General features: G+C 52.5%; 2 protein-coding genes across 2 annotated transcripts in view; one reads left to right on the top strand and one right to left on the bottom strand.

The window, feature by feature from the left end:
• ACSF2 (acyl-CoA synthetase family member 2) overlaps window positions 1-14,019 on the bottom strand; it is a 29,409-nt gene that overhangs the window by 5,178 nt on the left and 10,212 nt on the right. The window contains exons 3-11 of the mRNA XM_025440828.3: window positions 7,717-7,912; window positions 7,236-7,364; window positions 6,913-6,966; window positions 6,469-6,587; window positions 6,179-6,344; window positions 5,514-5,609; window positions 5,241-5,398; window positions 4,880-4,971; window positions 4,521-4,597 (exon numbers count right to left, since the gene is read on the bottom strand). Of these exons, the coding sequence (XP_025296613.1) occupies window positions 4,521-4,597; window positions 4,880-4,971; window positions 5,241-5,398; window positions 5,514-5,609; window positions 6,179-6,344; window positions 6,469-6,587; window positions 6,913-6,966; window positions 7,236-7,364; window positions 7,717-7,912 (1,087 nt within the window). The remainder of the gene's footprint in view (window positions 1-4,520; window positions 4,598-4,879; window positions 4,972-5,240; window positions 5,399-5,513; window positions 5,610-6,178; window positions 6,345-6,468; window positions 6,588-6,912; window positions 6,967-7,235; window positions 7,365-7,716; window positions 7,913-14,019) is intronic.
• On the top strand, window positions 190-4,300 carry CHAD (chondroadherin). Its single transcript, XM_025440051.3, has 4 exons — window positions 190-1,135; window positions 2,951-3,114; window positions 3,374-3,519; window positions 3,765-4,300. Exons 1-3 carry the CDS (start codon window positions 362-364, stop codon window positions 3,513-3,515), a joined length of 1,080 nt encoding a protein of 359 aa, XP_025295836.3. The 5' UTR covers window positions 190-361; the 3' UTR covers window positions 3,516-3,519; window positions 3,765-4,300.

The following is a 14,019-nucleotide window of genomic DNA, read 5'->3' as shown; positions in this document are numbered from 1 at the left end:
CCCCGGTCCCCGAAGGATGCGGAGAGGAGGTTTTGGGGGGCTGGGGGCGGGCGGGGGGCAGGATGGGAGCGCAGGGAGAGAGGGGGCCTGGGCTCGGGGGTCGCGGCGCCAGCCCCGCACGGCCGCCAGCTGGGGGCAGGGCCCGCCCCTCCCCGTCGAGGGCGGGGGCGCATCTGCGGGCGGGAGGGAGTTAAGCCCGGTGGCCGGGATGCTCCACGTAGGAGCTGGCTCCGGCTGCCGGCTGCGGTCAGGGCCGCCGTATAAATAGGGCGGGAGACCCGAGTGCCCAGGACTCGACGCTGCCCGCGCCCCGCCGCCGCTGCCGCCCCCCACCCCGGCCCCGGCCTCAGGCGTCCCCGCCATGGCCCGTCCGATGCTCTTGCTCGTCCTCGGCCTCCTGGCCGGCCTGCTGCCGGCACTGGCCGCGTGCCCCCAGAACTGCCACTGCCACGGCGACCTGCAGCACGTCATCTGCGACAAGGTGGGGCTGCAGAAGATCCCCAAGGTGTCAGAGAAGACCAAGCTGCTCAACCTGCAGCGCAACAACTTCCCGGTGCTGGCTGCCAACTCGTTTCGCGCCATGCCCAACCTCGTGTCGCTGCATCTGCAGCACTGCCAGATCCGCGAGGTGGCTGCGGGCGCCTTCCGCGGCCTCAAGCAGCTCATCTACCTGTATCTGTCCCACAACGACATCCGTGTGCTGCGCGCCGGCGCCTTCGATGACCTGACGGAGCTCACCTACCTCTACCTGGACCACAACAAGGTGACTGAGCTGCCCCGGGGGCTGCTCTCCCCGCTCGTCAACCTCTTCATCCTGCAGCTCAACAACAACAAGATTCGGGAACTGCGCGCTGGTGCCTTCCAGGGCGCCAAGGACCTGCGCTGGCTCTACCTGTCAGAAAATGCGCTCACTTCACTGCAGCCCGGCGCTCTGGACGACGTAGAGAACCTGGCCAAGTTCTACCTGGACAGGAACCAGCTGTCCAGCTACCCCGCAGCTGCTCTAAGCAAGCTGCGGGTGGTGGAAGAGCTGAAGTTGTCCCACAACCCCCTGAAAAGCATTCCTGACAACGCCTTCCAGTCTTTCGGCAGATACCTGGAGACCCTCTGGCTGGACAACACCAACCTGGAGAAGGTGAGCTGCTGGCTGCAGAGCTCTGTCCTGGCTCCTTTTCTGCCTAGAGGACCGGGGATCCGGGGCCGAGGCTGGGCACCATCCCTTCACCTCTAAAATTGCTTCTGTCTCTCTGGCTATCTCTAAGGTAAAGAGCTCTGACAGCTCTGTCCCTCATCTTGCCTCATCCCCACCCTAAATCCTGCCCTGCAGCCCCGGTCCCTAGTCTCAGCCACTGCCATCCTCGGATTCCTACTTATAGACGGAGCTGGGGCTGCCCTGGCCCCACCAATGGCCCCTAGGAGGCATGTCCACTGCTCCCAAACCCCCTGCTGTGGGCAGGAGCCACCTCTTCCTGTTGGACCTTCCATCCCTCCTCTGCTGTTTTTTTCCTGTCTCCAGTAAACTTACCACCCCATAAAGGAAGGTTTGTTTATTGAGAAGCTTTCCTGAGGAGCTGTGCAAATCAGGCCCACAAAGAGACCCTGTTCTTGGTGGGGGGTGTACATGTGTGCTGAGGTGGGGGACTGGGGAGTGAGGGGAAAGCAAACAGATGAGGAAGAAGACCTCCTCCATGTCCCCCGGAGGTCCTGGTGAATGTTCTCCCTCTCTCCTAGTTCACCCACGTACACACCCCACTGCATTCCCTGGTCCATTTCAACTGAGTGGGGCTCGGGAACCAGGGCATCCCCCGGGTTGCAGGGAAGACACCCATGGGCTCTATGAAGGGCCAAAGACGAGAGCCACATACCATCGTCAACATTTGGCACAAGACTCCAGGTATCTTCCCTGCAGGGAAGACTGGCTGTGCCTCACTGTCCCCCAGACCACTTACTGCCCTTTGCCCACCTTGGTCCACCAGACCCGTCACCTGGCCGCATCCCTGCTTAGTCCTTTCTGCCCTATAGGATACCCAGTGGGGCTGCCTTGGGTTGGGGCAGGATCCCTTCTCGGAACTGGAAAATCACTCTGGTACTGGGGCTTTGGCCAGGAGGTTTGGGCGGGGACCAGGGCAAGGTGTAGAAGATCATCATCAGAACAGTCTGGTTCCAGGGAACTTCACACCCCTCCTTGATCCATGGGCACAGAGTTGAGGGCAGAATCATGCCTGGATGGCAGCCAACCTTTGTCTGGGGGGATGGAGCCCACCCTTCTTCAGCTCTGGTCCCTCTAGAGATAAAGCCAGAGGCCCCTGTGGCCCACCAGTGCCAGAGTGGCCTTTTAGTAGGGAGCAGAGGAGGCAGCAGGGACTGATCTGGGGCCGGGGAGGCCAGGCAGCACTGTGATGACTGGGCCAAGATGTGGGCACCAATAGAATGTTTCCTCTGGAGCCATCCAGCCTGGCCAAAGGTTCCACTAAGGAGGCTCCACAAATAGCTGCTGGCAAGCAGTAAGGGAGGGAGCAGTGAGGACAGAGCTAGGGGAAGTCCTAGGACCCTGGGGCTTCGGGGAGCCTGGGCCCATTGCCCATCCCACCAAACACTGACCAGCTTCATGGTGTGCCAACTTGGGCCGCTGGAACCAAATTCTGGCTGCCTCCCTGGTCCCAGTGTTTGTGCAGGGAGTGCACTGCCAGGGGGAAGAGGAGCTGGGTGTGGTCCTGCCGCTACTGTTTACTTGCTAGTGTGACCCTGGGCAAGAGACTTGACTGCCCCTCACATCTGCATTTTGGAAATGACACCACCTATCTCAATATGTGGATGTACAGATCAGATCACCAGAGAGAACTCAGTCTCCTTGAGGAGCCGCTGCTTCTATCCAGAGAAGGACCCTGCCCTCCGGGGCCACAGAGCTGGCAGAGGCTGGGCACTCACTCCTGTCCCCCTCACTCTCCAGTTCTCAGACGGTGCCTTCCTGGGCGTGACCACACTGAAACATGTCCATCTGGAGAACAACCGCCTGAACCAGCTGCCTTCCAACTTCCCCTTTGACAGCCTAGAAACCCTTACCCTCACCAACAACCCCTGGAAGTGCACCTGCCAGCTCCGGGGTCTTCGGAGGTGAGAGCACCCCCACACTTCCTCCCAGAACCCGCTTTCATGTGATGGAGTGGAGATGCACTGGCCCTGCACTAACACAGCAGGGGCATAAGTCCTAGATCTGCTACCTAATAGGGGTGGGACTCTAGGGGGTTGTGACGTGAAGATGACGGTTCCAGGCTGTCCTAGAGCTAAGTCCGTCCTGACCCCCCTGGCTCGATTGCCCCTCCCCCAGCACTCCCACACCTCTTCCCCAAGCCCAGCAACTCTCTCTCTCTAGGTGGCTGGAAGCCAAGACTTCCCGCCCTGATGCCACTTGTGCCTCGCCCGCCAAGTTCAAAGGCCAGCATATCCGGGACACAGATGCCTTTCGCAGCTGCAAGTTCCCCACCAAGAGGTCCAAGAAAGCCGGCCGCCACTAAACAGGTGGGGGGCGGGTCCCCCACTCCCCTCTCTGGAGATTCTGGCAAGGGAGGAGGGTGTCTCAGGATACCGTGTCCCCACAGACGGGCGTACAGATCCTCCATCTGCACAGGGAGGGCCAGGGAGGGCCAGGAAGGGCCAGGGCTCCCCTTTAAAGTGGTAATGGACACTGCTGGGGACTCCCATACTTCTCTGCAAGCCTCGTCTGGGTCGTTGGAATCCTGACACCGAACCTTGCCTCTCCACAGGTCCTGACCCAGCTGGTCCTGGTGACCGGCCTCTGCCTTCCGCCGGAGAAACTACTGACCTTCCCACCTCTGACCCCCACCTTCTCCTCACAGCCTCTGCTGGCGCACAGAGCTGTCCACTTCTAGACATGTCCTGGCAGGGGGACACAGGCACTCTGGCACAGACCCAGCTCCACCTGATGGTGAGAGCTCCATCACCCCTGGCCCCACCGCCACGGCTCCTCTCAGAGAAGCTGTTGCCAAGACCTCAAGTCCTTCAGAACCAGAACAGGGTGGCCATCAGGATGGCCACCCTTCCATAATCCTCCTTTCCTCTGCTCCCCAGACCTTGCCATTTGGAAACAAACATCAGATCCTTGCCCCACCCCTTGCTTCCAGAAAGGGTCTTGAGCCCATACCCCAAGTCTGACACCCTCCTCCCCTCCCGCCGCCTGCCAGGACACTCTAGCAGGACACTGGTGCTTTGCCGCATACCCTACTGTGCTGCACTTCTTTCCCAATTTTTCATAAATATAAATGTATGTATGTATGTGTAATATTTACTCTCCTGTCACCTATTTCTATGGCTCGCCAAGCTGCTAATGGGGGGAGGGGCAGACTGCATTTTCTCACATCTGCTTTCTGGAACGAGGGCCAGCCCAGAGGGTCTTCTGTGGAGATCTCCGGCCTGAGCTCATCGCACACCCACCAGTCTGTTCTCACCCCGGCCTGGCCTGCCCCCTGCCCACGGCCCCAGCCCGGCTTCCTTCCACTCACCACCAGATCCTTCATGTTTAGCTTGTCAATGATGGTTCGGATCAGCTCTGGGGGTGCAGGGGACCCAGCAATCACACCTGAATCAGAGAGAGGACTGACACAGCTCCCAGCTTCCCAGGCCCAGCGGATCCCCATTCACCTATAGCTCCTTCTAGGGAAGAACATTTTCCTCTCACCCCTGACCCTGGCCTTGTTGCTATAGCTGGCAGCTAGCCTTGGGCTAGTGCCCAGGGACACTGAGGATCTGCCTCCCTCCCACCCACTTCTCTATGGATCTTACTGCCCCCTAAATAAAAGATTGGGCACATGTTCAGCTCACCAGGCCACTCCTGGCCTGGCCACCCTTGGCCCTATCCCACCTCCACGAATGGTCGAGATGTCATAACTGGAGAAGTCTGGCTGGTTCAGAATGTCCACGAACATTGTGGGGGTGCCATACAGGAAGGAGCCTCTGTGTAAGGTGGGGGAGGAATCTCAAAATCAGGCTCGGAAGGGGAAGGGAACTCCCTGTTCTCACCTGTCCCACCCTGAACCTGCAGTAAGGGCCAAGACCCCTCATGTGGGAAACAAGAAGGATGAGCTTTTTGGAGGCAGGGACTGGTCTTCCCCTGGGCGTCCCCCACTACCCCTGGTCTCCATTTCTCTGGGCTAAAGGTGGGGGAGGCTCTGAAAAGTATCAGGGGCTCATCAGCCCCCAGGGGGCTGCCCACTGATGCTCACCTCTCTTTGCTGATGGCCTCCAGTGCTTTCTTGCCATTAAAGGTCGGAGAAGAGAGGATTAAGGTGGTACCATACATCACGCTCACCATTGTGCCCCCTACAGAACCCAGGCAGTGGTACAAGGGGCTGGGCAGGATCATCCGTTTCTCCTCTGGCGGCTGGAGATGGAGGCAGGAAGCTGGTTCTGTCCCGGAGCCAGAAGCCCCAGGAGCCAGTGCCCCTAGCCTGCACGGTTTCCCCATCCCCAGGAGGGCCTGGGCTAGCCACCCTCACCTTCAGGTGCATCTTCAGACGATCCCCTATCAGGTTGGAGTTGTTGACAATGTTGTAGTGGGAGAGGGTGGCCCCCTTAGGATTGCCTGTCGTCCCCTGAGAAGACAAGCAGGTGATGCTTGGCCTCCTGTTCCCCATCTCCTTCCCACTCTGGGACACTGTATGGGAGAGCCCTGGAACTGGGCAGCAGGAGACTAAGACTACTGCCTCAGGTCCCTTCATTCCGAGTCTGTGCTCACAAACATTTACCACGTGCCAGGTATTAGGATCCAGAAAGGTGGCAGAAAAGGTCTCTGTCCTTATGCCCCTCATAAATATGGCTCAGAGAACACTGTGGCCCACCAGCAGATTCCCACTCTGGGCCTCAGTTTCCTCATCCGCTAAATAAGGAGGTGGATCTATCAGCTCTGGTCTTTGGTGGCCCAGCGCATCTGCCCCTGTGCTGAGGATTACAGGACCCAGGGAAGAGGGTGGTGTGTGTGGGACAAGGACACCAGTGGCCAATGTTTTCCAGGGCAGAGAGGATAGCTAGGGCTGGCCCCAGGAGAAGAGTCTCTGCACTCCAGACTTCCTCGGTCATCTCCTTGTTCTTGTGGAAGGGTCACAGGGGTGAGGAGGGGCTAGCATGCTAGCCTGCGTGTGGAGCCTGGAGACCTCTGCCCTACCGAGGTAAACTGGATGTTGATGGGATCATGGCAGGACAGGAACTGCTGGGTGTACCGGAGCTGGGCCAGATGCTGCTCTTTGCTTCCAGTTTCTACCACCTCATCCAGGAGCAGGGTCCCCGGCAAAGGGTCGTCCACCGAGATGACTGTGGTCAGTTCTGGGAGCCTGGGTTTAGGGAAGGTCGTGAGAGTCAGGGCCCAGGCTGATAGGAGCCTCATCCCTGGGCTTGGAGGCAGGGGGATACCAGGGGGCCACACAAGGCACCCTTTCCGATATGGGACACCCTCACCTCTGACTCTTCAAGGACCCTGGCTGGGCCTTCTCCAACTCTGGACAGATCTGCTTCAAGATGTTATAGTATTGCTGAGTCTTGAATTGCTTGGGGAAAGCGAGAGCTTTGCAACCTACCTGTGGAGGTGGAGCCCCCCCCCCCCAACAACCAAAACAGTTAGCAGGAAGCCCAGGCAGCAGCTCCAGGGTAGTCATTACTAACAGTTGCTCTCTCACACATACACACCACCTCACACATGCACTACCACCCTCAAAGACACGTGTACCACCTCAACACACACACCAGCCTTGTGTCTGACCAATCACCCTCCCCTCCCACCCATACAGACCCAAGGAAGGACAGACACTGGGTGTCACCCACTTGTGCATGCCCTCCCCAACCTCCCTCCCATCAACTGTCTGGCTGTGCTGGCCAGGGCCCTTCCCTAGGAGGGGGTCCTACCTTCTTGAGAGCATACTCTAGCTCCATAGCCTGATAGGCTGGGTTCACAGACACCTAGTGGAGACAGTGAGGGTGTGTTGGTCAGTGTCTCGGCTAGACCCCTTCCCTCTCGCTGCCTCTCCATTCTTAGGAGGCACAGAAACGCCATGTCATCAGAGGCAGTGTCCTATACTTCTGGGCCTCCTTGGTAGGCTTCACGAGAAAGCACCATCCTGTGTGAAACCAGCTGGGTACTGATGGTTTGGAGGCCAAGGAGCTGGGGACTCCCCGCTGAATTGTGGACTCCCTACCTACCCAGCTGTGTCGGGCAAGCCCCTGCTCACCAGAATGATGCCCGCCCGAGCGGTGGCCAGCTGTAGGAGCACCCATGCATAGGAGTTGGGTCCCCACATGCCCAGCCGGTCGCCCTTGCAGAGACCGATACTCAGGAGCCCAGAAGCAGCCTTGTCCACCTGGTGTAAACAGACAGAGCACAGGGGTGAGATGCGGGTAAGCAGGAAGGGGCCTGTGACTCCCACCTCAGCTCTTCGCCCAGGGGTTCATATCAGAACACCCTGGGAACATGGAACAGGTCAATTCCCAGGCCTCAGTGGGCCGGGGGCTAAGTATCCCAGGTGGGATCCATGCAGGTGACATCAGGCCCCTTCTGTCTCTGCCCTGTCCCATTCTCCTGCCATCCCTTGGGGTCCTCAGGCAGTCCCATCCCCCTGTCCCACAGCAGGTACGGCTCCTGCAGCTCCCCCAAGCCTGCACAGGCTGGGGGGTAGCACTTGCCCACTTTGAAGGTTTAAGAGCAGGGCTCACCTCCTCTTGGAGCTGGGCAAAGGTCACCCTGATGTTTTCCTGGGGGATGACCAAGGCCTCTATGTCAGGCATCCTCTGCGCTGTGGCTTCCAGGCACTGTCCTACAGTCTTGTGGATAAGGCTATGTCTGGTGGGGCCCTGGATGTAGCTGAGGCCTCCAGTAGGCAGGAGGACAGTGTGATCCGCTTCTCCAGAACTGTGGGGAGACAGGCAATGGACTCCATTAGGCCAGGCCAGGCCTCTCTGGCACCAAGTGTTGGCACACCTGGCTGGGAGGCAGGTTGCTCACAACATGGGATGGACTACCTCAGAAACTGCCTGACCCTGCCCCATCTGCAGGAATCAGGACCCAACAGAAAGGTTCAGCTCTTATGTCACTCTAAAACTGTACTAAAACAAACAAACAAACAAACAAACAAACAAACAAAAATCTATTATTTTAAAAACAAAAACAAATAGGCCTCCAGAAGTATCACATGGTGGGCTTAGGCCTGCATGCACTCTCTTGTTCCTCTGGGTGACAGGGGCTGGGCTTCCGCTGAGGCCTCACGGGGGCGGTGGCAGGGCACAAGGTTCAGTGCAACAGGTCTGAGACCCTGTTCTCATCAGACAGGGTGTAGTGTGGGGCCTGAAAGCCAATTCTGACCATTCACTGCTGCAGCTACTATGCTAGAAAGACCATGTGTATCTTCTGTTGACTGACTGCTTAGGTCTTGTGGGGGAAAAATTTCTGGGAAGAACAAGGTATGCAGGGCAGAGGGGAGCAAAACTGGGTGGCCCCATAAATGGGAAAGGAGCCTGCTGCCATCTTGCAGGAGGGCTGGTCACAAGGCAGGCGGATGGGGAGGCCGCCAGGACTGGTGGCTGCTTTGGACCAGGGAGAGGATGTGGAGTCACACATGAAATCACCCGCTACAGCTCTGTAGGGAGCAGGTGAGCACCAGGCTGGGATCAGGGACAGGGTCTGAGGAGGAGGTGTCTGAGATCTCATCCTAGGTATGCTGCTGGCTGGGTGGGCAACTGCTGCAGACACCTCTGGTGTCCCAGGTCACCTCCATGGAGCACCTCTGGTTTCCGCTACTGGGACAGTTCCCTGGAGATTCTATCTGCATGGGGGCTTCAATTCTCCCCTTCTGCAGCTGGACAGATCTGGGAGGCATCTGGACCTTCTCAGAGGTCCTGGGGGTTGCCTTGGCTGTGACTTCAATATCACACGCTATACCAGCTTCTCTTCCAGGCTCTTTCTCCTCGCTCCTGCTTCCTAGCATTACAAACCACCTGTAGTCCTCATTCTCGGGGGAATCCAAGTAAAGACATAGGATTTCGCCTTTCTAGACCTCAGCTTTCCCACCCATATATGAATAGTTTTAGGACTGGATCAATGGTTATTCTCAAGTGAAAGGGATATTACGTAACTGGCCTGGTTAACCTTTTCTTCTTTTCTTTTTTTAAAAAAATAGGCTCCACGATCAGCGTGGAGCCCAGGGCAGAATCAGGAGGGAGCAAAGGGCAAATCTCAGCCACTTTCATGGTTTTGTGGTCAACAGAGCCTGACAACACACTTCTTCTTACTCTCACAGTGACCAGGAGTCCTATTTAGTTTGAAACCCATGCTTCTACTCATTCGCCATGGATTTCAGACCAGATGGTCACCTCCTGGAAATTCTAGTTGGAAAATCAACAGGTTGATTTATGTGCAGCAAACAGATACCAAAACAAAACAAAACAAAAGACAAACGAAATCCATTTCAGTTGTCACATGTGTTACATTTACATCCCTTATCTTCACGGCAGCTCTGATAGGTGCTGCGACAGAGGTCCCCAGGAGGCCCTTGTCCTTAATAAACCACCCTCACTCGGGGTGTTTAGCTGACCATGAACACATGGAATCCAGACCACATTCCCAAGCTTCCCTTGCAGGTGGTCTGGCCAGGGAGAGGTACTATGTGCACTTCCCTTAAAGGAAGGGGCATCATCTCTTTGTCCTTTCCACTGGGTGGAATGTCATCTGATATAGGAAGAGACTGTAGCTCTCATCTTGGGCTGGAGCTTGACAGTGGGGCATACCATACCATGCCGCCACCACTTGAAGCCTTGGTGAGAATGGGTTTCTGTGACATACACTAAGTTAATCCTAAAAAGTCCAGGTAGGAAGCATGAACTTCCATGCTCTGGGTAAAGAAACAAGAATACAAAGAGGCCAAGTGGCCCACTCGGCTGGTAGTAGTTGGACCTGAAGTGAAGGCCTCAACACAACTGCCCCAAAGGAGAGCTATGACCATCCCCCATCCCCCAACCCCCACAAATCAGGGAGAAGTGGGTAGCCAATTCTGTTCTTTAGGCTTTGGATGTATCCTCCAGACTATCTAATCTCCATTTTATTTCTTCCACAACTGTTTGCTGGTTGACCTTAATCAGGATTGGGGCAGGGCTGGACTGAGATAGAAAGAGGCGGCTCCTCCAAAGGACTTTAAGGGACCTAGAAATGTGGATGAATGCACTTTGTCCATAAACGAAAGAACCACCCATTGGTTCCAAACCACAAGGGCAAACAATTGATTCTACTTTCCTCCTTCCTCGAACACACCCCAAAGGCCTTGGGCAGAAAGAGGCAGCCATTTCTTTTTCTGTAACTAAACCAAGTGGCATACATTTCACCTAATCCTGAAAAAGACAACAGAGATTTGCTTTGAGGAAAAGTTCTGGCTTTGTTATTATTATTTTTTTATTTTTATTTTTATTTTTAAATTTTAATTATTTATTCATGAGAGACACAGAGAGAGGCAGAGACACAGGCAGAGAGAGAAGCAGGCTCCTTGTGGGGAGCCCGCCGTGGGACTCCATCCCCGGACTGGGATCACACCCTGAGCCAAAGGCATATGCTCAACCACTGAGCCACTCAGGCGCCCCTTATTATTATTTTTTAATTTGAGTGGGAAGCTTAAGGAGCAGGAGGAGGAGAACCAGCAGTCCCTATGGCTCCTAACTCAAAGAAGTAAAGTCCAAAAGTACCCCCCTCATATGCAGTTACCTGTGGCTAAGCAGAGGATCCTCCTTCTGACATATAGTCAGAAGGTCATGGGGTGCCTGGGTGGCTCAGTCAGTTGAATGTCTGCCTTCAGCTCAGGTCATGATCTCAGGGTCTTGGGATCCAGCCCCACATCAGTGGGAAGCCCATTTCTCCCTCTCCCACTCCCCCTGTCCCTGCTTATGCTCTCTCTCTCTCTCCCTCTGTCAAATAAATAAATAAAATATTTTTTAAAAAAAGTCACTAGTAGCCTAACACAGTGTCACATGCTTATGTCATTTACCTCACTTCCTCTCATCATGAAGGCATTTTATTTTCTCATGTCATTACAAGAAGGGTGAGTATAGGAGCATACAATATTTTAAGAGAGAGAGACCACATTCATGTAATTTTTATTATAGTATATTATTATAGTTGTCCTATTTTATTACTGTTGTCATTAATCTTTTATGTGCCTACTTTATAAATTAAACTTTATCATAGCTATGGATAGGAAAAAGCTTTGCATATATAGGCTTCGGTACTGGTTGTGGTCTTAGGCCTCCACTGGCGGTCTTGGAACGTATCCCCTGTGAATAAGGAGAGACTATTGTAAACATTTAGTAATGCCTTCAGCTACATGGGTTGGGCATTCTAAAGTGCTTAAGTCAGCCAGGTGGGAGCCATGATGAAATGGAGACAAAGCCCCACCTCAAGGTGCTCTCAGAGAGTTGGCATTTGAGAATTCAGGCCCACATCTGTTGTAGGAAACAAGATTTTTTTTTTTTAAGATTTTATTTATTTGAGAGAGAGAGAGAGCACATGTACGAGGGAGGAGGAGCAGTGGGAGAGGGAAAAGTAGACTCCCTGCTGAGCAGGGAGCCAGACAACACAGGGTTCCATCCCTGAGATTATGACTTGAGCTGAAGGCAGACACTTAACTGGCTGAGCCACCCAGTCATCCTCGCCCCTCCCTTTTTTTTTTTAAAGGAATTCTCTTGACCTTAAAAAAAAAAAAAAAAAAAAAAAAGAATTCTCTTGACCTTTTATTGTTGGCAACTAATGTGTTCATGGTTTTATCTCCAGTGCTTCACGGAGCCTGGAACATAAGAGGTGCTCAGTGGAATAACCAGATGAGTGAATTATAAATATTGCACATAACAATCCAATTAAAAAATGAGTGAAGCACTTGAATAGACTTTTTTCGAAAGAAGATATGTGGTCAACAAGCACATGAAATGCAAATGAAAGCCACAGTGAGCTACTACATTATACATACTCACTCGGAAGGCTCAAATAAAAAAACCCAAAATAACAAGTGCTGGTGAGCGTGTGGAGAAACTGGAACCCTTGTGCATTGCTGGTGGGAATGTAAAATGGTGCAGCCAATCTAGAAACCAGTTTGGTGCTTCCCCAAAAAGTTAAACATAGAGGTTACCAATGACCCAGCAATTCTGCTCCTAGGTAGCTACCCCAAAGAATTGAAAACAGGTGCTCCAATGCAGACTTGTACATAAATGTTCATAGCAGTACTATTTACAATAGCCAAAGATGAAAACAACCTATAAGTTCCAGCAATTAATGAATGGGTAAACAAAATGTGGAATATCCATACAATGGAATATTATTTGGCCATAAAAAGGAAATGAAGTATTGACATCCACTATAACATGGATGAACCTTGAAAATAATGGGCAGCCCGGTGGTTCAGTGGTTTAGTGCCGCCTTCAGCCCAGGGCCTGATCCTAGAGACCTGGGATCGAGTCCCACGTCAGGCTCCCTGCATGGAGCCTGCTTCTCCCTCTACCTGTGTCTCTGCCTCTCTGTCTTTCTCTGTATCTCTCATGAATAAATAAATAAAATCTTTAAAAAAAGAAAATATTATAAGCTAAAGAAACTAGACACAGAAAGACACATATGGTATAATTCCATGCATATAAAATATTGAGAATAAGCAAATCTATAGATTTAGAAAGTAGATTACATGGTTGCTTAGGGCTGCGGGGAGGGAAAGATACAGAGGTGATAACTAAGGGGGGTGGGGTTTCTCTTTGAGGTGAGGAAAATGTTCTAAAATTGACCATGGTGATGGTTGCACATATCCATGACTGTACTAAAAACTATTTAATTGTACAGTTAAAAAATGAATAATTTCACTCCTAAGTTTATATCCAACAGAATTCATGCATGTGCTCACCAAAAGACAGGTATGAGGATTTTTGTGTTGTCTTCAATATGGAAACTACTCAACCCCTCAACAGTAGAATGGATAAATACATGGTGATACGTTATTTTCAATGTTATATAGTAATGACAGCAAATAAATCATGATTATACCCAACAATATGAGTGAAACTCATAAAAAAATTAAAGAAGCCAAAAAGGAAAAGGTATATACTGTCTGGTTTCATTTCTATGTACAAAACAGGCAAAACTAATCTATGCTGTTGGAAATCAGGAGAGTAGCCAAATGGGTGCTAGTTATATGGGTGTGGACAGTTCATCAAAAATTCAACAAAGCACTTAAACTATGTGTCCTTTTCTGAACCTATGGTATGCTTCAATGCAAAATTTAAAAGAAAACTCTCCTAGGGATTAAACTAGTGTTGCTCTACTCATAATTCATAAACTAAATTTAGTGACAGATTGTGGCATCTATTTACCATTTTGTCACAAAAATAAAAGCAGCATGTGCCATTTCTGTGCAAAATCCATCCATACGTTAATAACTAATGCTGGGTAAGTCAACCAGACAACATCTGTTTGAGATCCCTGTCCCGGAAATTATTCAAAGAAAGAATCTCCTTTTTGAATGTAGCAGGGTTTTTCTTCCTGAGAACTCCAGCAGATGATAAAGCAGTGTATGTGTCCTCTGTACAATTCATGGTCCCACTGTGACTATTGGCCCAACCAATCTGTTTCATACATGGATGCATGTTCCCCAGGTTCAGGAGCACAGAGCAGCTCATGACACATTGCATGACACACATGGCTTCCTGGGTGCAAGGCTGTGATCCAGTAGGCAGCCCCCAACTGGAATACTAATGCTCTAGCAGGAAACCAGAGCCACCGGATAACCATCTGCCTTACAATGTCATTTTCAGGAATGTCTTTAATGATGAGTTAGGAGTGGGGGTGATTCTGATTTATGAAAAAGATGAGCACTATAAGTGGCAAAGGGCAGTAACGGTATATCTCCTGCAGGGTATGCTACCTGAAGGTAGAAGGAGAACACCAAGTACCTCGCCTTGCAAGGCTGTCTTGCTGGTTTTCTCAAGGAAATTGTCTTGAGTTGT

Source organism: Canis lupus, chromosome 9, assembly GCF_003254725.2.
Source record: "Canis lupus dingo isolate Sandy chromosome 9, ASM325472v2, whole genome shotgun sequence".
Taxonomy (NCBI): Eukaryota; Metazoa; Chordata; class Mammalia; order Carnivora; family Canidae; genus Canis; species Canis lupus.
Note: the sequence above shows the minus strand (reverse complement) of the source record. Positions and strands in the feature narration are given on the sequence as shown.